The sequence below is a fragment of the Fundulus heteroclitus genome, chromosome 1, assembly GCF_011125445.2.
Source record: "Fundulus heteroclitus isolate FHET01 chromosome 1, MU-UCD_Fhet_4.1, whole genome shotgun sequence".
NCBI lineage: Eukaryota > Metazoa > Chordata > Actinopteri > Cyprinodontiformes > Fundulidae > Fundulus > Fundulus heteroclitus.
The window spans coordinates 33,680,766-33,698,175 of record NC_046361.1 but is presented as its reverse complement, the minus strand read 5'-3'; the positions used below and the strand labels follow the sequence as shown (position 1 = coordinate 33,698,175).

Below are 17,410 nucleotides of genomic sequence, written 5' to 3'. Positions count from 1 at the left end.
AAAGTTACATTTTTACTTTCTTAATTTAAAAAATAATATATTTTTTTGCCATTATTTGTTTACATCTAACTGGTTTCTTTAAAGGCATAGTGGCACTATGTGTGTGCCAACATTGAAAGCGGTAGGTAGCAAGGCACAAATCAGTTACAGATGCACTGTTTATGTCACCAGACTAAGTCATAAAGCATTCAAACTGTCCTCTACACAAATGCACATGTGCTTCTCTGGAATAGACACTCTTTATGGTAACGTACTATATTCCGTTAACCATCTAATATGTGCATTTTCATTAGGTTTTCATTTGTATACATGTGTACTAGGACTTTGTTCCAAACAAAGATTAAATGACTAAAGGTGATCTATTATGACTTGTATTCATTTAATGGAAGCAAACTACTACCCGTTATTAGAAACATGATTCACATTTGTTTAGGATTATTTTCTTTATAGTCAGAGTTCAGCATTATCGCTGCAGGAAATCACACTCTTGAAAGGCAGAAGTAGAGACCTCTGAGATGACTATTAGGAAACTTTTTGTAGGAAGCCTTTTGTTTCCTCTGGTCAGAGTTGCTAGGGTGAGGTTTCTACCTGACTACAGGAGACTTTCTTCTACACGCTGCTCTTGACCTTTGGTATCTTACGAGTAAGCTTGGACATAAATATGCTCATCATTTTTAGCCCACGTGGGTTGAATTTGCTTAGGGGTTCCACGCTTTCTATGATAATAGGATTCATGTGCCAATGAAGCACTGAGTGGTGTTTGATCGGATATCTACTTGCATCTACTTCCCATCAAGTCTTCTCATTTCTAGATTCCACTTATCAGTGACAATCCACTGAGAATCTGAACAGCTCAGACAAGGTGGGGGATTTTAACCAGGTGATCTTTAACCTCTTAGGACCTAAAGTTCATTCTGCCATATTTATGCTCTCATGTGTCTTGCATTAGATATAAATAGGTAAAAAAAAAACTCAAACACAAAGAGAAGAATACATGCAGAACTTTAATGCAGAGGTGCCCACATCTAATTCTTGAGATCTATCCTGCAACTTTTAGATGTTTTGATGTTCTCCAACACGCCTTAATAAAATAAATGACTTGTTTCCAGCCCTCTGCAGAGCTAAGTGACATGCTGATGAGGAAATATAGCCGTTTGATTCAGTTGTGTCGATACAGGATGTCATTTTATAAACCTGTTTGTTAGGAGTTCCTGAAACACTATCGGTCAACTCTTTGAGCCAAACTTTTGTGAGTGGATGTTTACTTTTTGTACCTCGCTTTGGATGCAAGACATGAAAGCCTGTAAGGGGATATCCTGCAGGCTACACATTGATTTTAGTTGGAAAAGCTTTATACACAATAGCTTGGAGGGGTTGGATAACCGCCAGTGATACTGAGTGTTGGACTTTGTTCACGCGTTTCTGAACAGTTTTTGCAAAATTGGTTTCCTGTGAGGTAACAGGATATTACAGAATATTGCTTGTTAAAGAGAACTCTTGTCTCAGAAAGGGTTGCCTCGCTGTTGTCAGAATGTGACTTCCCCTGATGAAGAAAATCTTATCTAATCTCCATATTATGAGGCCCCAAGACAAAAAAAAAAAAAAAAAAAAAAATGGGGATTCTTAAATTTTCCTCAAAATGTTCTCATCTCATTTCGTTTGTTGAGCTGGATATCTATCGCTGCAGAATATTTTTTAGGTTGTGACTCTCGCATTTTGTTTTCCTAATTTAAAAATCTAAGATGGGATGCACCATTGTCTGGAAAGTGGTTTATTACGTTTCTCTGTTCCATTCTTCTTTAGTAAGTACCTTAGTCCACATTTACATGCTGGATTTAAAAAAATCTGGGGTGTAAATTTAAGAGGATTCTCTTTGGACCAGCCTGAATGTTTGGGACCCAGAGGGTGTGAACGAATCAGGTGAAGCAGGCAAAACTGGCTACCAAGGAGGACCAAGACTGCGTTACAAAAGGGTTAAAATGTTTATTACCGTCAATAGAATAATACAATTTATTAAGGCCCTGCAAATTAAAAATTGCCAAAATCTTAAAAGAAAGTAAAACCTGATGAAGCAATATCAAATAACTGTCTGGATTTTAAATCTTGGCATCCACAGGAGAGTCAAATCCATTTTAGGTTGTTTTTAGGTATATTCATGCAACTCCAGAGCACAGGTCAGGGTCGGAATCTCCTGGAAAACATGACACCATTTTCACAAATTAAGTTATAGGAACTTAAATTAGCCTTAAATTAGAGAGGTAAATGAGTCATAAATGCATATTAACCATTCTGGCCACCTCTGCTGCTGCTCCTCCTAACCCTGTTGGAGTTTCCAGGCCTTTGCTTCAATTCTGCTTGTCAGTCTCCCATTCTGGTCCACTGCTCTTATTGGTTGTTCAGTCGACACAGGTGTGGGTCATTTTCACTCACCTAGGGACAGATAAAATATGATTTTATCTTCTTTCTGCTCCCTTTTGCTAATGGGATAAGTATGACAGATTTGTGATTTTTGCCATGGAGCAATAAATAAATCTGAAACACTGTGACAGAATGGCGACCTGTCCAGGGTGTACCCCGCCTCTTGCCCATTGACAGCTGGAGATACGGACCAGCACCCCTCACGACCCCACAAGGGATAGTCGTGTTGGAAAATTAATGGACGGATGGAGCTAAAAACAATTCAACCCAAGCCTCACCCAGTGATACACGTGTTTCTAAAGGGCAGAGTGGAAATCATGAAACTCCCCCTTTTTGCATGCAAGGAATGTGTGAATCAGACACTTCTGCAATTTAAATCTATCCTGGTACCTCACAAGACATGTCTAATAGTCTTTTCCGTTTTGCCCTTTGTGGGAATCATCTAAGTCCACATAGATTAGGGCTCCATCTGAATACCCTTAATAATAGCTCCTAGCTCCTGTTCCTTGACCTTTCCCAGGGTCGACAGTAAAAATTATATCATGGGGAGGAAAGGAGCTTCGGGCTGCTGTGCCGAATTCGGACAGCCTTTAACTCTGACGTCATTACGTGACGGAAACGCACATGGATGATGTGAGTCAAATCCGGACCTACAGACTTCCAAAAAGGAACTACAAAGTGTGCGCTCTCTTCTCTCCGGACATTTTCGTTGATTTCCATGAGGGGGCTGTGCTTATATGTCATGTCACGCAAAGAATTGTGGGATACCTTAAGTGTTCTTAGCGCGGTAAGAGAAGCCGCGGGGTTCCTAGGCAAAACTAGCAATGGGAGGGAGCATAGAGGCTACTTTTCCTACCTCCTTCCTTACTGACTGCTTTACTCAGTTTTCGTATTGAGCTGAGGTTTCAATCCGAAAACCTTCATAGAGCAAGGACTCTTTAGCCAAAGCAGAAGTGAAGTGCGTCAGCAGTCACCATGATCAGTGCTGTCCGAATAGTGAAGTCAGTAAGGAAGGGTTAGGAAAATTAGCCTGTACGCTCCCTCCCGTGGGTAGCTTTGCCTATGAACCCTGTGACGTCCCAGGCTCTATCCGAATACCAGGCTTCTTTTTCAGCATTGAGTGAGAGGCGGGGTACACCCTGGACAGGTCACCAGTCCATCGCAGGGCAACACAAAGACGCACAGGAGAAACAATTACGAACACCGGGCAATTTAGGGTGGCTAACAGTCATGTTTTTGGAGAAAGTCGGAGTACCCGGAGCTCGTGCACGCACAGGGAGAGCATGCAAACTCCCATGACTTTCTTGCGACAAGTCTACAGTGCTACCGTCAAGATCGCCATATTTTATGTTTAATGGTATTCAATTGCAATATGAAAGCATTGCAACAGAAGTAGAGGCCTTTTGTTTGTGCAGGAAGCCTTTGGTTTCCTCTTTGGTCAGAGTTATTAGGGTGCGGTGGCTGACTGGAACTCTATGGAGCACATGCTTTTTGTGCTCAACTGTCAGTAAAAAAAATAAAAATATGAATTAGGTCACAATGTAGCCCTGAGTGCCCCGCTTCATGTCAATCTCAATCCCATGAGAATCTGAACAGCTCAGACTTTTGGCACTTTTGGATATTTGCTGCTTCCTTTACCTTGTTATTAAAAATGCTAAACAAGAGTGGGACCACTGCTATGATTGACTTTTTCAAACAACACAGTATGATCTGGACTGTTTAGTATGCAGGTTGGCTTGTATTTTTTTTATCTTTTAAATCTTAAAATGTTGTTTACAGTTTAAATATTTGTATACTTTTAAATTACTTTCATTTAATATAAAACTGTGAAACTCTCCCCACGGGGAGAATAAAAGTCTGTTTAATTGAATTCAATAAAAGGTAAGAACAGTTTCATCACATAAAAAAATAATACAGATAAAAGGAGCAGGAGCAAATAAAACTGTTGAGTGTTTCAGTGTCTGTCTCTGAAAACGCAACTGATAACACTTAAGTTCACCAAAATGAAAGTAAAGCTGGATTTTAACGATTTCTTCCACAGGAATTTAAAATGTGACGGTTTGTCTAAAAAGGTCTGATTTGATTGAGTGAATGATTCTTTGGAGTGTCATTTTGATCTGTCATCTATACCAATCTGTTCATGTTTGCCAACAGCCAATAAAACCAAAGAATGGTGCAGGTGTATGGTTAGAAATTATTAACACAACTTCACATGTGGCATATATACAGACCCAAATAATTAGAATATTATTAAAAATTGTATTTGTTTTAGTAGCTCAGTTAATCTAAAGTTAAGTTAAAATGCCTTATATAGATTAATTACACACAGTCTCTATATTCTGCTAATTATGATGATTTTCTGATCACAGCCAATGGATCCTAAATTAAGTCAAACATAAGTAAAATCTATGATAAAGAAGAAAATGAGAAAAATATGGCAGAGACAATTGGGAAGAAGAAACAAAATGTAGATGGTTTTATAGAATTCAACAAAAACAGGACAAATGACAACTGCTGGAAGAAGCAGGAGCGAAGAAACATTTATATCTTGGCTCAGATTTGGACACACAAATTTAAAGAAGATATTATATTTATAGTAGGGAAACATAATACAGGTACATTTGGTACATGAAAGTATAGAAGACGTCTTACTAAATTGGCAAAAATACAGGCATGAAAGAACTCAACTGATTAACAGACTTTCTAAAATAAAACTAAGCTAAAAGCACATTGAATTATTACAGGGGGATTTAGAATCTGACTATTATCAAGTGTTGATAGATGTTTTTAAACTGACTCGACTTTTTTTTTTTTTTGCATTGTTCCAGTTCCCACTCCGCACCACTTGGCGGCGGTAAAACATCACTTCGTTGTTTGCAAGCTGCCAGTAAACGCTATAAAGAAGAAGAAGAAGAAGAAGAAGACATGAGAAATATAGCCAGAAGCACAGCTAAAAATCACGCTTGAACTGTCATTAAATAAGGTAACCACTTTTTGTCAGGATGAAATAGTCATATGTTGTCCTTTTGAAACATTTATTCAGCGTGGATAGGCTGTGTGCAGTAATATGAATAAAATTTAAACCTTAGTGAAACAGTCAGCTGGCAGAATCAATATGATGTGTGAAATATAATTCCTCTGAGTGAAATACGGTAGGTAATGTCGAAAACTGTTAAAGTTTGCACTGTTCACAATACTGTCTACTAATTTTTTTTTTTTCAAAATAAATAAGGGCCTTTGTAAAAAAAGAAAAAAAGAAATACAACAAATAATGTTTTCACTTTTTACAATCCATGGTATTCTTTCTGATCCATTGTATATATGAAGATTCACTGTATATAACTGAATGCACCTTCCCTACTCTGCACCTTCTTGTATGAGCCGATGTGACGAGTGAATTTCTCCATTGTGAGATCAATAAAGACTATCTTATCTTATCTTATCTTATCTTAATTTCAGAGTGGTCTAAAACCAAGCAAGCTTAGTCAGTGCAGATAAATCATCAAAAATGTATTTTAATTGTCCCGTTTAGAACGTAACCTTGGCCATACAAATACAACCGTTTTATCTTCTCTAGCCCCCAGTCAGTCGAGGCAGATCGGTCACACTGAGCCTGGTCCTGCTGGAGGTTTTTCCTTCCTGTTAAAGGGAAGTTTTTCTTTCCACTGTCGCTTCATGCATGCTCAGTATGATGGATTGCTGCAAAGCCATCAAGAATGCAGACGACTGTCCACTGTTGCTTTACGCTTCTTCAGGAGGAGTGAATGCTGCTTGTCAAGACTTGATGCAATCTGCTGGGTTTACTTAGAGAGGAATTTTGTATGTAAATCTGTATAATCTGACCCAATCTGTATAATCCGATTGAATTTGACTTTGGAAAGAGCCTTGAGGTGACATGTTTCATGAACTGGCGCTAAATAAATAAAATTGAATTGAATTGATGATGTTAATATTGTTGGATCCAAGAACCCACCGAGAAACTCAACACCAGAGACCGAGCGGGCTGGGCTGGGCTCGCTCCCGCGGTAAGTAAACTCCTACTCCCGTTGCTCGCTCCCCCGCGGGTGCGCGCCCGCGCTCTCCCGACCACATTTAAAGCAACTGTCGTCACCGACGGACTGCTGTGGGAAACGTTCTTAACCACCGTCCGGTCTTCCAGCTCACAACGGTCAAACGGTCATCGACGAGGGCGGCTAGTGTCCGGCTCTGCGGCACCTACCTGCTGTAACCAGCAGCGACCACCGGAACCTGGTAAAATGTTAGGAAAAGACGTTGATCCACAACATGGCTAGCAGTTTGTTGTTGTTGTTGTTGTTGTTTTTTTAGCAAAGTACTGTCTATAGAGCACCCTAACAATTCCTTCAGCATCGCTTTTCGTTTCTGAATTGACGTTTTAAATTATTAAATGGATTTGCTGTGTCATTACAAGCTGTGTTAGCCTGGCAATGATTAAACCTGGGCACATAAAGATCATCTAGTATCATTTCTAATAATAATAAAAAAAAAAATTGTAAGAGCCATTTTACCCACAGAGCATTTAAATCTTTTTTTTTTTTTTTTTTTTTTTTTTTTTGGCATTTTCAGTTTAACCAAAAACTGAAGGCCCTCAGGCCTACATTCCTTTTGAGTTAATACTTAATAAGGACAGAACTCTTCCTGTTGACTCATAGATATACAGTATCTAACTAACCATCATGGTTAACAATTAACCCAGCTTCTGTTCTTTTTTTTCTTCTCAGAACAGCTTCTATTTTCGATTTCTGCACTGGATCCTGATCATGAGTGTCTTTGCCCTATTTCTACTTAGCAGCCTTGGGTTTGCTGTCACTGCTAGGGGTGAGTTCACCTCAGAGCACTAGGTACCTTGTTCTTTTTCATCGTTTTTAATCGTCCATTGTTTCGTGTGTTTAATCGTAGCCCAGAGCTGTTCCAAACCTGCTGGACGAAACAACATGCATCTGAAGGACGAATACATTTTGAAAGACACATTTGAGGACGGATCCACTGTGGCTTTTGCCTGTGATATTGGCTACACATCCACAAGAGGTTCTGGAAGCATCAAGTGCGCCGCGGGCCTTTGGACTCCTGTTGAGCTGACCTGCGAGAGTGAATATGCTTTCTTAACAACTTAATCATGTTCTTAATCTAGTATTATTGGTAGCAGCTTTATGATATGTGTAGTAGGGCTCATTGCCCTGGGCACTACTGTGTCAGGGGGCGTCACAAATCCCTCCAAGTGTAAGCACTGTTACATGGGCATACACTGCTTATTAATGATGCTACTGTATTGACCTGAGTATAATTTTTTTGTTTTGTTTTTATGAAAGATAACAGGCAAAATTTGGGTGGCTTTATAATCAGCGTTTAATCAATAACAGGATAGCTGTCTAAGATTGCTACAACAGCAGCAGGGGGCGCCAACGTTTAGTAAAGCCGCTGACATTTTTTGCCGGGGGGCGTCTTTTAATCACAGCAAAGAAATATTGAGAGGAAATGAAAATGGAGTGACGTGGTGATTTATCCTGAGCAAAGAAGGTCAAAAGTGGGACGGGTTTGCAGAAAACTGATGCAGAGTTATGATGCTAATTGCAAGACAATGGTGGTTAATTCGGGAGAGGTGTCAAACAACTGTCAGACTGCCAGCAAATATGGAGTTACAAAAAAATAATGTGAGGAGATGGGGATTTCAAAAAGACTGTCTGAAAAATGCTAACAGTAAAAGAAAAGCTCTTTGTATGTTTGTTAAACATACCGGAGTTTAAAGCCAGTATCGGGTGATGCAGAAGGATGATGCGCCTTTGCGGCACCCGCCCCAAGACTTTGGAGAAAAGCTGCTGTCTTTTCAGGACTATATGATCGGTTAGAGGAAAAAACATTCATATCCCCTTGAACAGATTGGGAATGCTGACCAAACCCCCACGTTTATTTTGACATAACTACACCCTGTGACTGCGCACAAAAGCAACTGTTTTTCTAAAGATAGGTCTGAGAAAGAGGGGGCTCGCCTTACAATCGGAGTGGCCCTATAGTCGAGTCAATACGGTAATGTAGGTCACAGGTTTTCAAACTTTTTCTGTTCTAATTCCCTTTCAAGGATGAGAAATGTTCAGCCACCCACCCCAACAAAACATCAACAAAATGAGTCAAAAATGCAACTTTTATTGTTCTGTGTTAAGACTTCCTTTTACATTTTACAACAGTTTAACACATTTGATAACAAATAGTGGTTTCTAATAATTGGCATTTTTCAACATTGCCAGTTTTTATGAAATGTATTTACTATTAGAATATCTTTAAGGTCATCCTACATTAGGGCATGCCGAAAATACAGACAGCTAAATGAAACGGTGCATAAAGAAAAGCGACTTGCCACATAAATAATAAACTCAAGCAAACATCTGTAAAAATGGAAACTACCTCTCACTAGAAAGATTACGGTACGCCTGACCAGCAGATTTACAATAGTGACAATATACTACGCATAATTTGGTTGAGAAGTCAGTGCGTTATCTTGTGTTTCGAAGCCTGATTGACCATAGATAGAATGGTACTGAATTATTTATCCTGCATCTTAAAGATGGGCGTCTCTTCTTTGATGGCAGCAGACTGACCAGCTGGTAGTCACAGTGGATGCTGTCTGCTCTGATCTAAGAGTATAAATGACCATTATTTAGCTTTCATGGTGACTGTAACCAGCACTTAAAATAATAATAGTAACACTGTTTAACGCGGTATTTTTGCGCACATAGATGGGGGGACTGAAACATCCTGTTTTATCAACACTGAAAAGTATTCATAAAACAGTAGTATATATATGACTGACTAAATGTTACATAAATAGTTAGAGAACTGCCTAAAACAGCCAAAATATGAAGTTTTGCTCAAATGTTGCTGCAAGTAGCAGCCATCTTGAATGCCGAAGTTGAGTATGGTCTTGTTCCTCTGACTTTAGGGGCTTTCCAGTTGAAATTTCCTACTTGGAAATGTTGGCTTTCTAATCTAATCTATTAGATTAAAGATGGGTGGTTATCAGATGTATGAGCTGTAGGTTTTTTGAAAGCTGGATTTTGAGGCCTCCTCCTCTGTTTAAAGATGGCTTCTTCCGTTCAGTCCAGATGCCACAAAAGCAGTGACCGTAGGAAGAAAAACTAAGCAAAACAAAACAAAAATCAGAGTTTTAAAATGTGACCATTGTGTTGCTTTGTCATTATTTATTTTTTGGAACCTACAGATAATATAACTTGATTACTATTCAAGCGAGTCCATACTCAATACTTGAAATTCAGATGTCCTGAATTATTTTTAATTAAGGTTAAAAAAAATAAAATGAAGACATTTAAATCTGGAAAGTGCAGAAAGTGTGTCTTAACTGAGATTCTTTAAAGCCCAATTTGGGAGAATAAAACTTGCATGTTGTTTTTGTTTTCTTTTAGTATAAAGATTTAGACCAGTTAACCTGCCTGGAGTCATTTTATCATGGTGACAGAATAATCAGTATTATATAAGTGCAAATTTCTGGCTTTAATTGATACTATTTAATTACTAATATGAGTTATTCTTCCATTGCCCAGCAGTTTCTAACAGCCAAGTATAACGCCTGTGTCTTCCTATTGCAGGGAAGAACTGCGGAGCCGTTGAAGAAGTGGCTAATGGAGCGATCAACTACCCCACGGGCACCCAGTTTGGGGATAAAGCCATTGTCACTTGTAACACAGGGTCAGTAGAACAATGCTGACTGAAACAGTTTGTGTTCAGACTTGAGTATAATGCTACTGTTATTCCATTTTTTTTTTTTTTTTATTAGATACAGATTAGTTGGTAAAAATGAAATCTTATGTGGAGACGAAGGATGGCTGGGCAGGGTGCCTGTATGTGAAGGTTGGTGACACACCGATCATATTAGAAATTAAAGGTTTGGTTTCTGGTCTAATAGATGTTTCTTCTAGTCGTTAGATGTCCGCAGCCAGGCGGTATTGCAAATGGTGGCTTCAGTCCACAGAAGGAGGAATACTCGTATAAAGACGCTGTGAAGTACTCTTGCAACAACGGTTATACTCTCAATGGATCAAAAGAATTAATGTGTGGGAGAAATGAGAAGTTTGAGCCCTCTCCTCCATCATGCATCTGTAAGTGTTTTAGTTTTGTAATGGAAACCTTCACCATAATTGAAATTGACTGACTTTTTAAAGTGATGCAGTTGAAATTCTGTGTACGTCATATAAAAACATTTTTTATTTTTTTATTTTTTTTTTATCACCGTGCGACATTTACGCCAAACGATTCCTGTTTCAGGCCGGTTAGGGTAGCCAGAATTATTTCTATTTGTGTGGAATAGTGGAAAAATGAGAAGTGTTGAGTTGAAAAGGCATTCATGTGGTAATATTGATGAAGCCAAAGCTAAAACAAATTGTTATGAGGCACTGAGCCCACTGTCCACAAGTGTCAGTGGCTAAAAATGCACCTTTTCACTACAAAATATGTTCAGCAACACATCGGCTGTCAGAGCTGCTGCAGGCTGTAGCTTTCCTACTGGCCTGCTGTGACTCTTGATGAGAAGAGTTGGGTCTTAGACAACAGGTCCAAGTTACGTCACAGGTCCTAAGAGAACAAGTCTAAGTCCAGTTTTATCTTTATGTCTGCGACTTGAACGTCACTAGAGTCTCATATTGGCTCAAAAAACAATGTAAGGGAGTTTTTGAAGTGGTTTAATTAGTGTCAACAGCCCCCAAATGTTCTAAAACTCTTAATAAAGTAAACATTGAAAAATAAATATTTTGTTTTGAAGTTATCTTTTTTTTCCCCAATAAAAATTGGTTGGGGTTTTATAGTGGAAAGCAATGATAAAACTGAGGAAATGACCATGTTGTGACACCACCGTAAATGTGACATTGATAAAAATTAGCACATGGTCTAATTGGTGATTCTTACTATTGACTATAATCCTGCAAAATACCTGATGTTGCATCGGTGTACCTGAACAAATACATGCTGGTTTAAAGGTAAAGGGTGGTAACACCGTATATTGATCTTGATGTCCTTTTTTTGTCCACTTTTCATACAGCAAAATGTGAAAAGTGGGCCTATTATTTATATTATTGAAAGCATTTCTGTAGCATTTCAACTGTATCTAGTCTTAACATTTTCACTTTTTGCTCCCAGGGGTTCAGTGTAAAGATCCGGAGATAAAAAATGCGAAACAGATTGACGGCTCTCGACCTCCATATGGGCACCAGGCTACTGTGATCTACGCGTGTGAAAATGGATACAGTATGAGGGGACAGTCTAACCTGGTCTGCAACATGAGTAGCCAGTGGGCGCCTAGACTTCCACAATGCGTCAGTAAGTTATCAATAGTTATGATCAGCAGTGATTGGGTATCTCTCAAGAATCTGTTCTTTTCTTAGCTTAAAGTTAAATAACTTTAGAGAGAGAGAGATTTAAGGTTTAATTTCTTCTAAATCTAATGTTTTTTTTGTTTTTTTTATAGACAATGGAAATGCTGTTGTGGGAGGATTGACTGGTGGACTTGGTGAGTCTCAGCATCTTCTTTTAAATTGTGTTAATACCACTAAATTTGAAATGAGACCATTTAAATTACATGGAAGTCACCTACAATGTATCCAGGTTGCTTTTGATGTGCATAAGCAGCACTTCCTATGTCACCAGACATGAAACAATCAGCCAACAAGAAATTGCTAAATTTGATATTTTTGTGTTTCTAGACCAATGCAAAAATTTGAAGAATCTCAGATTCACATAAACAAAACAATAACTGCCAAACAGGATCCCTCCTTGTCCAGGGGTTCATATGGATCCACTTTGTAAAAGCTGCATTTTCGTCATGGAAAAACCCTCTTCCATGATAAATACAAATGTCGTCCTTTGAGTTATTTTGTTTTAAAGCCCTTTTGTCACTCTGTGGCTCCCTAAAACAGCGTCCCATAGACTGCTGTGTTTTGAAGCCAACAGTAAGCTCCCAACCATCCCATCTCTGCTTATTCCCTATTGGTGCATTGGAAATTGTTTAAATTTTTGTTTCCGATTTCTTGCATTTAGTGTCCATAAATTATGCATTTGTGTATGCAGAATTAATAAAACCGATGTAAATACAGTTTTATTTGTTATGTGGTGTGAGTCAAATCTCCACTGCAGGCATGTCAGTGGGACTGCGCGTTTATGGAGCTAAAACAGTCGTAAAGACTTGAGAATGAGATCTGAACAAAAAGCCACAAGCTTTGCAGGAACACGTCAACTTTGTGTTGACGTGTATGAGTACATTGACGCGTTCTATGGTTGCAGACCCCAAAGATATGTATTCAAACTTTACATCTCTATGAAGCAGCAACACAATTACAGCATTCAGAGGCATTAATATATCTCTGTCTGTCTGTCTAGAGAGAGATATTAATGCGGAATGCTGTAACTGTGTGTGTGTGTGTGTGTGTGTGTGTGTATATGTATGTTATAGATAGATAAATAGATACTCGCATTAAAGCTATAGTTGGTAATCCTGTTCTGTTTTTGTTATACTGGGTAAAATGCTCCTTCTGTCCTGACAATAGTAAATACATAATTTATTCAGAAAAAAATGATCTATGTAAGAGATGCAGGCCTGTAAACACTGACCAATCCCTGCCGTTCAGACCGAATGGCAGGGATTGGGCAGGGATTGGTCAGAGCTTCGGTCCTGCTCTTAACCCTCACTTTCCTGTGGTTTCCTCTCATCTATTGGTTATCCCACATGCCAATCATTCTGACGCGCTCATGTAACGCCAGTGTGTGTGCTCTTTCCTTCTTAGTTTCCGCTTGCTGGCTGTGCATGCACACTTCTAGTGTTTATGTATCCGGTTAGCTTAGCGGCTAGGTTAGCGGTTAGCCATTCATTGCAGCTCCGTGGCTCTCACCGTAGACTTTCAAAATATCTGAGAGTCGCAAGAAGCAAACCGCATGCAATGTTAAAGAAGAGGAAGGCCTCATTAGAAAGAAATAAGACCGGAGTGGATTTGGGAGATTTTTGTTTTTTTTCACGCAATCCCCCTAAAGAGCGAAAGAGCAGGTAAGACGGTCTTGCTCATGTGCAGTTATTAAAGAAGGGGACTTGGGTGTTTATTACTTACATTCCGGAAAAATCGGCAACTACACCTTTTAACACAGATACACCAGTGGGGGGTTGGGAGGTGCGGCATAGCCAACTTGAGATATTCTTTTGTAGGGTAGAACTGCCCTGGCCTATGTAGGAGGCTGGCTTCTCCATATGTTATGCGTTAAATGTTGAGTCTTGGGTAAAAAGAAACAAAAATGATTAAGCTCATTGATGACTTATCTGGTAGATAGCAAATTAACCCAGAACAACCTCTAAATAACTGCAGGCCTTGCTTGTCTCGATTAACATCCGTGTTTATAAGTCAACGGGGAAGCAGAGGCAGGGTAAAATGGCTGCCATGGGAAATTTGGGGTCTTCCATTACTAGGCAACTTGTTTGAAATCACTGTTTTACAGGTTTAAAAGGTGCCCTACATGTTGTCTTAAAGTGGTTTAATCATCGCTGTTTGTTCTTTCTTTTTTTTCTCAGCAGTGAGCATCACAGTCCTACTGGTCCAAAATTACTGGATGTAAACATGTCTGGAGAAGAGGACTGTGCTCCGAATAATCGGACAGGGATGTCTGTTCTTCATTTGATGTGGAGCTTACAAAATTGCTCGGAAATTTCTCCTAAACTGCACCCTGGGACCGAAGCAGATTAAGCTCTGTCCTTCTTTTTTGCTTTATGTAGCTTTCTGAAGTGGGAAGATAAAAACCCACTGCTCTGGTTGGCCAATCGTAATCACTTCCTGTTTGAACGTTTCTTGGCTTATAGTTATAAAACTCTGCATTGATTCTTGGTTTACGCAGTGGAGAGCAGTCGAGCTTGGCCTTAGTAGACAGATTTACAGGTTGTCTTAAGTGAGCATGAGTTCGATGTTTAAAAGAGTTCTTTAAGAATAAATTGGTAAAGAATAAGTTAAGAAATAGATTAGAGGTAAATTTATTTAATTATTTTAGCTTGAAGCTTGGCAAAGTCAGAAATGGCTGCACAAAGGTTGTACTTGTCCAACAATTTAACAGTACAAGAAAGTGTTAATGTTACAGATGGTTGTGTTTTTTATTTAAAATGGTTGAGTCAACCAGTTTCAACGTTTCAGAAGAGAGGGATCTGTTAAATAATTAATAGTGCCTAAACAAATGGCGTATTTGATATGCCTAATTGACAAGAAAAGAAAGTATTATTTTCTTTTGTCATGTGTCCTTATATGTAAAATGCCTTGATGTTAAGCCACTTGTTAGTCCATTTCAGTTTTATATTAAAACCACATATTTTTTTTTTTTTAAATAAGTAGTGTCAAATTCATTTAACGTTTTATTTCTTGCTGGAATTTTTTAACTACTTCCTCGAACGGTTGAATAGTATTAACTTAAGGATTCAAACACTGGAATTGAGAAAATGTTTGAAAAGTTTTATTTTTAAGTTTTGCACTGGGTTTGCCTGTTTATGAAAAATCAAAAGAAATGTTTTTGTTGTGTTTTGAGAAGACAAACTAAACCTGCACTTCACTTTCCTTTTTGAAATCAATAAATGGGGAAAGAAAAGCAATGTATTTTTGCTTGGTTTCATATGTATATATGTATGTGTTGTATTTAATTCAGAGCTGTAAAATGGAGGAGGGCCGTACGTAAATCACAAAAAGAAAACTCCAAAGAAAATGTAGTTTAATTTTCAAATTGTTTCGTTATAATCCAGTTGTAAATCCCTCCAATTTCCTGACTTAAAATAATTGTAATAATTCTAATGACTGAGATGTCCCCTTTAAACTTGGAAAACCCTCTAAAGTGACTGAATTAAAACAATACTGTGAAGGGTGGGCCAAAAATCCCTTAGTGATCTAAAAGACTCAGTATGAGTTATGGCAAAAACCCTAAAGGCAGCTTACAAGGTGCAACACTCACTCCGCTGGTGTTTGTTGCTTTCTTATAAATCCTATTTGCATTACATCACATTTAGTTTTTTACTTCCTAAAGTTAAGTTAAAGTGGAGATAAAGTGGTAAATAAGATTAATTTAAGAGTAGTGTGTTTTTTAAGTGACTTTAGGTCAGATATCTTCTGTAAAGTGATCTGAGTTTATCATCTCATTAACTGCTGGCAGCATAAAACAGCTGGAATGAAATATAAACTAAGTCACTCTTTCTCTAAAACACTTGCTTTATTTAACCAAAGGCACTCAAGTCTCCTATTGAGGATTATTAAAAGGTAAATAGCCAACATTTTCCATTTTATGAAGATTATCTCTGATCCTGGCTTGAGTGTCTGCCCTTTTTGTTGTAAAGCAGCCTGGTCCTTGCCATTACTGCTCAAGGTAAGTTCAAACTGGAGCAAAGTCTGTCAAAAGTTTAATTAGGTCTGTACTGCTGGAAGTTGTAGCCCCGTTAGGCTGATATATGTGAGTGTAAAACAAACCAACAATACATATATATATATATATATATATATATATATATATATATATATATATATATATATTGTATATATTAATGTTTTGTCAAGTTACAACCGTTCCATGCAATTGCATGTGATTGACAAACCCTACATAAATGGAAAGAGAAAGAATAAATCGTTTTAAAAGCTTTGCTATTGCCACTGTCATAAAATTGTGGGATGCACAACTATTAATTGTCCTGCACAAATGGAGATGTGACCTTTCACATATTGGATTGGCTCAGCTTGATATATATATATATATATATATATATATATATATATATATATATATATATATATATATATATATAGATATATATATAGATAGATAGATATAGATATATATATATATATATATAGATATAGATAGATATATATATATATATATATATATATATATATATATATATATATATATATATATATATATATATATATATATATATATATATATATATAGATATAGATAGATATAGATGGATAGATAGATAGATGCATTGTGCTCTTAGTTTAAAGGTTGCATATCATACTTTTTAATGCCTTCTTTTTCACATTTAAATCATTCAGTTACGGTCTATATAAAGTGGAACTGCAATGCTTTGGTCTAAATTACTTGTCATTGTTGCTCCACAGTCCTTCTTCTTCCCCGTTCAGAGGTTTGTCTGAGAGCAACTCGTTTTGATGCTGTCTCTAAATGTAAATGAGACACATTACACCCATGTATGATGTTATTGTTCAAAACATTAAATATACTTTCGGTTTCCCCAGGTTCTTTTATCTGATGATGTGGTGTTTCTATTGTAGACTTCTGTAGTCATAAAAAGACTCTTCAAACTAACTATATTTTACCATATTTAATCTAAAAGGCAGAGGGATGTTTACAGCTTCAGTACAGATTCTCATAACACAATGCAACTGGTGCCCGAGAACCCCGTTTGTTCTCTCACACACACATTAAATAGGACAGATTGTGTCCACCCTGTCAGGAGTGTGCCCAGTATAATATCAGTGTTCTGTTCATCACATTGCTGCAGAAGATCATGCTATAATGCAGACGTGTCCTTGCTTACACATTTTCCCCTAAACAGTCATTTTTTTCCAATCCAAGTATGTCAGGCTCTCTTCCTCCAGAGTCTGTTTATCTGTAATTTCCATGGTAACCACCTTTGCAGTCCAGTCTCTGTAATCTCATAATCTCCAACAAGAGAAAACTGAACAGTTTGAAAAAATACCACTCAAAAAGACTATAAAGATATCGACGCGGTACCTGGACAGGCTACATTCAACTTTTCTGAAATCCTAGACTCCCAAGTACAAAACAAAATGTATTTTAGGAGTAAAAAAGTGGATTTTGCAAGGTATATGTCATCTTTTAAGTCAGAAAGTTGAGTGAGGGAATAAAACATTTTTGCTCAGGTTTCAGAGAGACTAATAAAATCCTAGTAAATTATTCCCTAGTCATACAAATTTGCCATTTA

At 37.8% G+C, this 17,410-nt stretch overlaps 1 protein-coding gene across 3 annotated transcripts; it reads left to right on the top strand.

Moving 5' to 3' along the window:
* Window positions 1-6,494: 6,494 nt before the first annotated feature.
* Window positions 6,495-15,053, top strand: LOC105935254 (membrane cofactor protein). 3 transcript variants are annotated; one of them, XM_036141474.1, is made up of 9 exons: window positions 6,495-6,669; window positions 7,163-7,254; window positions 7,336-7,524; window positions 10,035-10,134; window positions 10,223-10,296; window positions 10,365-10,544; window positions 11,578-11,757; window positions 11,906-11,947; window positions 13,991-15,053. In XM_036141474.1, exons 2-9 carry the CDS (start codon window positions 7,197-7,199, stop codon window positions 14,032-14,034), a joined length of 867 nt encoding a protein of 288 aa, XP_035997367.1. In that variant the 5' UTR covers window positions 6,495-6,669; window positions 7,163-7,196; the 3' UTR covers window positions 14,035-15,053. The 3 variants fall into 3 exon arrangements, with proteins under 3 accessions (XP_035997367.1, XP_035997370.1, XP_035997366.1); XM_036141477.1 differs by having other exon boundaries at window positions 7,158-7,254; window positions 13,994-15,053; XM_036141473.1 differs by having other exon boundaries at window positions 7,158-7,254.
* The last annotated feature ends 2,357 nt before the right edge of the window (window positions 15,054-17,410 follow it).